Source organism: Heterocephalus glaber, unplaced genomic scaffold (assembly GCF_053883595.1).
Source record: "Heterocephalus glaber isolate CG9 unplaced genomic scaffold, H.glaber_assembly_v1.0 deba00001060, whole genome shotgun sequence".
Taxonomy (NCBI): Eukaryota; Metazoa; Chordata; class Mammalia; order Rodentia; family Bathyergidae; genus Heterocephalus; species Heterocephalus glaber.
The window spans coordinates 1,382,802-1,390,425 of NW_028258185.1; the positions used below are offsets into that span (position 1 = coordinate 1,382,802).

The window sequence follows — 7,624 nt, forward strand, 5'->3', positions numbered from 1 at the left end:
CTTATATGCTAACTCCCAAGAGGGCGGGGCCGCAGCTCACCACCAGCAAGACCAGGATACACAAACACTCAGCTCTTTCCTCCCAGCACATAGAATATGCCTGTCATGCGTAACTGCAGAGTAAGTGCACACACACCCTACTCCAGGTGGGTCCACATCCTCAAGCACAGAGCCAGTTTGTCATTCCCACACAGAGACCTCCACACTCCTGCCCCCTCCTTCACCTGCTCCTGGATGCACAGCTCTGCCCCTGGCAGTGCCCTCCCCACTGCCAGGCTGTGGCCGGGCACAGACACGCATTCTCCCAGCAGGCCTGGCTTGGTCCTGTGGATCTGGAGAGACCTCAAAGCTTCTTGGGCTGAAGGCTTGGTCCCCAGCTGGTGGCGCTATTGGAAGGTGATGGAAGCTTTAGGAGGTGGGGACTAGAGGGAGGCAGATGTCACCAGCGGCATCTTGAAGGGTATATTGATTGGCATCCTGGATTCATTCTCATCTTCCCCCCGCTTCACCTGTGTCCTCCTTGAGCTGAGCCATTTTTCTCCACCACATATGCCCAACCATGATGTTCTCCTAGCCCGGAACCCAGAACCAAGCAGCCAGGTGACCACAGACTGAAGCCTCTGAAACCATGAGCCAAAAATAATCCTTTCTCAGGTAAGTTGTCACAGTGCCAGAAAGGTGACTGACATGCCAGCCTAGGCCCTCCTGAGTTTATTGGTTTTCCTCTCTCCCCATCCCAATCAAAGAGTCAAATTTCCAGTCTGATTTTCTAAGAATTTCTTCACCTGTCAGTTGTCTAAAGAAGCAGCTCTGGGCAAAACCAAAGCTGAGGGTTAACCCTGACCTCCAGTGCAGGTGTTTGTGTTTTCTTTGCCTGGAAGCCTCATGTGTCCTCAGCTTCCACTGACATCCACCACCCTTTCTCCACACTCAGACAAAGAGTCTGATAAAAATCGGACAGGCTCCTGGTGGCATTGTAACCAGCAGCTTCCTTTGGGCTCCTGCTGGCCCCATCTTGCCACATGGAGTGGGGGAGAGAGAACCCACGCTCCCAGCCACAGTGCAGCTGACTCAGCCTCACCACCACCTGCTTAGCCTCTGCTCCAGGTTCTCCCTCATGACCTGGACGGCCACTGGTAGGAAATTTTTCCCCTCTGTTCAACCGTGGCATCAGCACCCCTTCCTAGCCCTAGACAGGATCCCTCTTCTCCTCTCTTGTGGTTCCTTGAGGCCACCCTGGCAGAACAACCTAAGCCTGGCCCTGCATGCAGGCCCGGCCATGAGCCTGCGACCAGGCCTATCAGTCTCTGCATTTAGGCCATCTGAGGCTATGAGGCAACCTAGAGGGGGAATTGAGGCACAGCACAGGGGGTGCGAATTGTTGATTCAAACTGAAGTGAAAATGGCCACCCAGGAGTCAGGGATTTTCAATGTCCAGAGTCAGTGCCCTGACTGGCATCGGAGGGGTTCAGCTTTATAGATTAAAAAGAGCAAGGGTTAGGGTCGGAGATGTAGCTCAGTGGTGCCGTGCCTGCCTCGCAAACACAAGGTCCTGAGTTTGATCCCCAGTACAAAACAAAAAATTAATCAAAAAGCCAGGTTGAGGGTCCAACAAACCCTTGTCAGTCACACTTGCTTTGAATGACATGAATAACAAACACGGGCCATTGATTGGTTGTTGCTCACTTGTGTCATGCCTTTTGCCTTCCAGGTTAGAATTACACTGAACTGAGGCTGCGTATGTAACTCAGTGGTGAGCATTTGCCTGGCATGTGTGAGGCTCTGGGTTCCATTCCCAGCACAGTACATATAAAAAATGAAAGAATTTCAGGAAGTAACACAAAGCATTGTGCAGTACCAGTCCTGCCCCAGGCAAAAGAACTTTGTGACCTCACTCTTGTGATTTATCCATCCTTTCTCGTACCTGAGTCCTGGAGGGTTGAACAGTCTGAAAAAGGTCACACAACAAACCCGGTGCAGTTCTGAATCATGAAACAAGGTCAGGAGTGAGCCCAACCTCCCAGCGCTCTTCCCTCCTGCTCTGTGGCCTCAAGGAGCCCCTGGAGTGCAGTCGGCAACACTCACTTCCAACTGCTCCTTGGTAGCCTAGATGACAGATCCTGGACACCAGCTCAGTCCCCTTTCTGCACCCCAAGTGGAGGACAGAGGTGGTCCCTGAGTCCCGCGGGGGAAGCTTTTGTGGTGGAGACCAGATCCGGGTTCACCCACCGGCCCTCAGGTGGATGGGCACCAGGTCTCAGTGCACCACCATCCCGTGCCCCTGGAGGTGGATATAGAGGAAGATGTCATTTGGTATTAGGAGAGAATTAATTAATTATGAAAGAAGCCCCTAGTTCATAAAGTGGTGGCTTTTTTGTTCTAATGCTGATCAAATTCCAGGCACTTTAAAATTGATGATGCTCCTTCTCTCCTGAGCTCAAGGTTAAATTAAACCCTTCACTTGAAGATATATATCACATTTTATTTTTCTATTTATTCCACCTTTCAGTGCTAAAAAGTCTAGTTAGGACCAGTGTTGTTAACCTTTTTGGAATCTTTGGATTCTTTTGAGAAAGCCATGGAAGAGTGACCCTCAGCGCCCATACTCAAAATACTACATTCAACTTCAATTCATTTACATGGATGTATGGACTGGCCACTTTTTTATTTTCCAGGGTTTTTTTGTTTTTGTTTTTTGGTACCAGGGATCAAACTCGGGTCCTTGTGCTTTTGAGGCAGGCAGCGGAACCACTGAGCTAAATTCCTGGCCCTTATTTTCATTTTTATTTTTTGTTAGTACACATTTTGAGAACATAATGCTTTCATTCCTCATAGGGAGTTGGTAAATGTACATAACACACATCTTAATTAGTTTTCATTCCCTTGCCTCCTCCCTCCCTCTATCTCTGGATCCCCTTCCCATTTGTAAAAGGTCTCTATCTCTTGATTTTCTATTATATATATTTTATCTTGCTATTTATTCATACTTTTGGGTTTCTCAAATAAAAGAAACCATATCATATTTAAGCTTGAGTGTCTGATTTATTCACTTAACATTATGATCTCAAGGTGCATCCATTTTCCTACAAATGATTCAAGTTTACCCTTCTTTATGGGACTGTTGTACTCATTGTGGGTAAATACCACATATTTTCATCCATCCATCTGTTGATGGGCATATGGGCTGCTTCTAAGATCTAAGTATTATGATTTGTGCCACTATAAACATTTGTACACATGTGTCTCTATAATATCATGTCTTTAACTCTTTCAGGAATACACCTAGAAAGGGAATAGCTAGGTCAAATGGAATTTCTACTTTTAATTTTTGAAGAACCTCCACACTGATTTCCATAATGGTTGCACTAGTTTACAGTCTCACTGACAATGTGGAAGTGTTCCTTTTCCTCCACAGCCTCTCCAGCTTTGTTATTATTTGATTTCTTGATGATGGTCATTCTCACTGGCCATGTTAAGAACTCTGATTTAGTGATTCTGATGACAGGTCCTTCCTTATCCTCTTCTGTAGCACCTATACCACTGCTCTGCACCTAAAGGAGGACAATACCAAACTTCCCAAACCACAGTTTGGAAATCTAGTTTAGGAGTTCAGGCCTGTTGAAAGGTACTCATTCATCTTGGGTATTCCCATTTTACCAGGCCCTTGGAAAAATCCACAAATGTGATGATTGGGAAGTTACTTTATTTTTTTAATTTTTATTTATTTATTTATTTTGTTTTGTTTTTTGGTACCGGGGATCAAACTCAGGTCCTTGCACTTGTGAGGCAGGAGATGGAACCACTGAGCTAAATCCCCGTCCCGGGAAGTTACTTTAGATAGTTCCTAGATCACTAGAACATATGATCCCATGGGGCAGCATTTGAATAAGCTAATCTTTGAACTGAGTTTTATTAATGTATTTGTCTCTTCTTTACCCATTCCTGTATCACTTAATCCAGTTGGAAGGCTTGGAGTGGAAAGAGAGGGAAGCTTCCAAAATTCCTAAGGTCAAATTATAGATGTGTGTACGTGGAGGGGAGGGGGGAGGCTATCCTAGTAGTACAGCTAGAAACAAAGGAGCTGAGTCACTCTCTTCCATTTGTTCAACTGTAAGCATTACACCACCCCTAATGGCTAGCCATGCTCCCATAATACTAAAAAGGGAAGTTGTGTGAGCTGCCTCTCTTCGTTCCTTTCAACCATAAACACAAGACCACCCTAATGATTATTCAGGCTCAAGGTTAGGAGGTCGTGCAGATTGCTGACATCAGCAAAGAGAGCCGATGGGAGGCACCTAGAACCAACCAGTGGATGTCTGGCCCTGTAAGTACTAGGGGCCTGAGTTACAAAGCTCTTTTGCCCCACTTTGCCCTTCTGCCTGTTCCTGCTGCTCTCCTGAGATCTTCAATACACATAACTACATCCTATGAGGTGTATGTTTGGCACTTCTTTCCTTGTCATACGCAGGAACCTGGACCATTTTGGCCCACTCAACCGTATCACTTAGTTTGCTAAAGAGTCTAAACATCCCCCGCATGCAGTCATAGCACACCGAGAATCAGCCTGTTTGGCTCGTCTCTGTCTCTCCCTGTGACACCCCCACACACACACACACCCTCACTCCTGTGTGGTTATCTCCCTAATTTCCCAAGAGATACATCTAAAGCTTTTTGCTGGAAACTGAAATTTAGCTTAGAGAATGGTATCAGTTTTTGTAACATCACCTCATATGAGTCCTGGATCACGCATTTGGGAACCAGTAAACAACAGCTATAGTGCCATGGTCTTTTTAAATGCTTAGGTCTTAGAACAGTGACTCAGGACCATGGGGTTGAAAGAGACCCAGAATAGTTTGGGAAGGGTGCAGTGAACCACTTCAGGTGAAGATAACACAAGTTTCTTCTTCCTCCAGAGGAGTTTTCCAACCCTTCCTGCACTAGGAACCTCATTCCCAAGAAAAAGAAACACACGAGAGACTAAGAGAGGCTTGAGGTATTGATAACTTTATTGTTCTGCAGGAACAAGCGCAGGGGCCTAATAGCTCTCCTAATGCTTGTGGCTCTCTTCATGGGCTCTCAGGCTCACTTTCATCACAAGCGGGAGGAACTCCTGAAAGTTAACTGCTCCATCTTCATTGATGTCAAACTGCTTGAACCAGGCAGTTGCAGTCTTTTTCTGTGAAAGGGGAAAAGGGAGAGAGGCAGAGCTGAAAGATCTCAAAGAAAGCTGAAGTGTGGCTATCTATAGAGGAAAACACAGAAGACCACAGACCGGGCCAGGTGGAGAACCCTGCCCACACCCAGCCCCTCCTCACCTTCGTGTACTGAGGACACTCGGTAGTTAGCAGTTTCTTCAGGTCACTCTTGTAGAGGGCGTGGGGGTTCCCTTGAGCCAGGGAGTACTTGTGGTAGACCTCAATGACCTGGTTCAGGGCCTTCTCCATTTCAGTCTCCATGGTGACAAGTTTGTCCACCTGAAAGAGGGAGCTACATGGGGGATCCTGAGGTGGGGACAGTCGACTTGCCTATGGCACAGTGAGAACTGCCACTTGGAGGGCTCAGACCCCAAGGAATGGCTTCACCTGGCTTTGCCACCCAAATAACCAATGCCAACAGACAGCTGACTCTTTAACAGATGATACAGATGCAGGTGTAGGAGAGGGTGCCGCACACACACACACACACACACACACACACACACACACACACACCAGTGCCACTAACTCTCCCTATGGCTCCACTCTCCAACCAAGAAAAGCCCAGCCTGGCAAGTGATTATGCCCTTGCCCAGTGGACAGTGCTAGGGGACTCTGCTCCTCCCTTACCCCTGCCCTGCTCTCAGCCTCCAGGACCCTGGATCTTTGCTGCAGACCCCCAGACCTTTCTCTTCCCTTTCTCAGAGAAGGCTACTCCACTCCTCCAACCCTCCTGAAAGGAAGCCCAAAGTGTGGGACAGGTCCAGACAGTCCCACTTACCACCTCTGCCCAAAACAGTTGACAAAAGATACACAGGGCTGAGTGCTGGTTCCCTTTTATAGCGGGTAGGTTGGGCTGGCCTATGGCCTCAGGCCTTGCAGAGTTGCTATAGCTGCTATTTCCCAACCAGGTAGATGTGGCAATCACTGCACAGTGAGCATTTCAGAGAGGCGGAGGGTACAAAAAGTGGAAGACCAGGATGAAACCAGGAGGCCACAGCAAGTACTACCCTCCCAGGACCCTGAAACCTCTTCCTTACTTCGCCCAGACTCTCATGCTAATCTCATGTTTTTGTGGCCAGTTGAAACATTATTTAAATTGAATTTAAACAGAATGCAGCATTTTGAGTGTGTGCATAGAACATCCTTCCATAGCTTTCACCAAATTCTTAAGAGTCAAAAACCTCCAAAAAGTTAAGAATTCTAGTTGCTGGCTCTGGTAATGAAAGGTGGAGTATTTTATTGCTAGGGGTGTTTTATTTTGGGTGGGTGGTTGGACTCTGCATTGCCAAGGGCTGGGTCAGTTCCTACCCTGCAGGTCACAACCCTTATGACCACTCTGTTCTGAGGAAGGGGCGCCCTGTGCCCTGGGAGACAAAGGCTGGCTAGCACAAGGCACCCAGGCGCTGCGAGGACACAGCAGGGACTCTAACCCTCTCTGGGATGGTCACTATGTCTCGGACCCCAGGAGTGTATGCTGAACAGAGGAGCCCAAATGTGGAATATTGAGGGCACAGTTCTTTAGAGGAGCCAGACATGCCTCATGCACAGGAGGAGAAGAGAGCGTGGCCAGTTCCCTAGGATTTCAGGAGGAGCAACCCCTCCCAACACTACAAAACACCACTCCGATTAACTGGCTTCCAAACCTGTGGCTTGGTGGTATATTTCCCATGTAACAATGCATTTTATATCCATGATGTCTCATGAGAGCCTCAGAATATGCCTATTAGAAAGATAGGCCATGGAACCTGCCCTGTCCATAGATGAGGAAGCTGAGGCCCAAGAATGCAAAGTGATTGAGTCAGTTTTCCCCTGCTGGTGTGTCAGTCTGGAAGGAGTCCCAGAGGATCTGGCTCCAGAATGTGATCTGACGAGAATATGACTTGGCTGAGAAAACTCCTTTCCTCTTTCCTTCCTTCATGCAAGTAACAATCACTGACCATGTGCTTAGCCAGCACCTAGGCCATCAATGCCTCCTTGTGGATATGCACAGAGTGGCTTCCCTCCTTCAGGGTTACACAGCCCTTTGGGCTTCCTTATGCCACTTTATAGCTATGTGACCTTGGGCCAGTTATTTACCCTCTCTTTGCCTTAGTTATGTCAAGTATTAAGGGGCAATTAAAAATAGAATATTCCTTCAATCCATGGAATGGGAAAAATATTTGTAAGTCATGTATCTGATAAGGGGTTAATATCTGCAATATAAGAGGATTCTGAGAGCTCAAAAACAACAAATCAACCCAATAAAATGGACAAAAAATTAAACATTTCTCCAAAGAAAATATAAAAAAGGCCAATAAGCATATGAAAAGATTCTCAACATCACTGATCATTAGGGAAATTCAAATCAAAACCATAATGAGATACCATCTCTCACCTGTTAAGATGGGCTACAATCTAAAAACATAGAAAATAACAAGTTTTGGCAA

At 46.9% G+C, this 7,624-nt stretch overlaps 1 protein-coding gene across 3 annotated transcripts; it reads right to left on the reverse strand.

Annotated features, from left to right (window-relative positions):
- Positions 1 to 4,989: 4,989 nt before the first annotated feature.
- Positions 4,990 to 6,083, reverse strand: LOC110343841 (protein S100-A8-like). Of its 3 annotated transcripts, none has more exons than XM_004872735.4 (3): positions 5,977 to 6,083; positions 5,316 to 5,474; positions 4,990 to 5,176 (listed from the first exon to the last, which is right to left on the reverse strand). In XM_004872735.4, exons 2-3 carry the CDS (start codon positions 5,454 to 5,456, stop codon positions 5,048 to 5,050), a joined length of 270 nt encoding a protein of 89 aa, XP_004872792.1. In that variant the 5' UTR covers positions 5,457 to 5,474; positions 5,977 to 6,083; the 3' UTR covers positions 4,990 to 5,047. The 3 variants fall into 3 exon arrangements, with proteins under 3 accessions (XP_004872792.1, XP_087065843.1, XP_087065844.1); XM_087209717.1 differs by lacking the exon at positions 5,977 to 6,083 and adding an exon at positions 5,826 to 5,963; XM_087209718.1 differs by lacking the exon at positions 5,977 to 6,083 and adding an exon at positions 5,881 to 5,901.
- Between the last annotated feature and the right edge of the window lie 1,541 nt (positions 6,084 to 7,624).

What these genes read in the sequence shown, in the direction of transcription:
- LOC110343841 (XM_004872735.4), bottom strand. Translation starts at nt 5,456, where the DNA reads ATGGAGACTGAAATGGAGAAGGCCCTGAACCAGGTCATTGAGGTCTAC. An exon ending in AGTGTCCTCAGTACACGAAG is followed by an intron (nt 5,177 to 5,315) that starts GTGAGGAGGGGC and finishes CCCCTTTCACAG; the next exon opens with AAAAAGACTGCAACTGCCTG.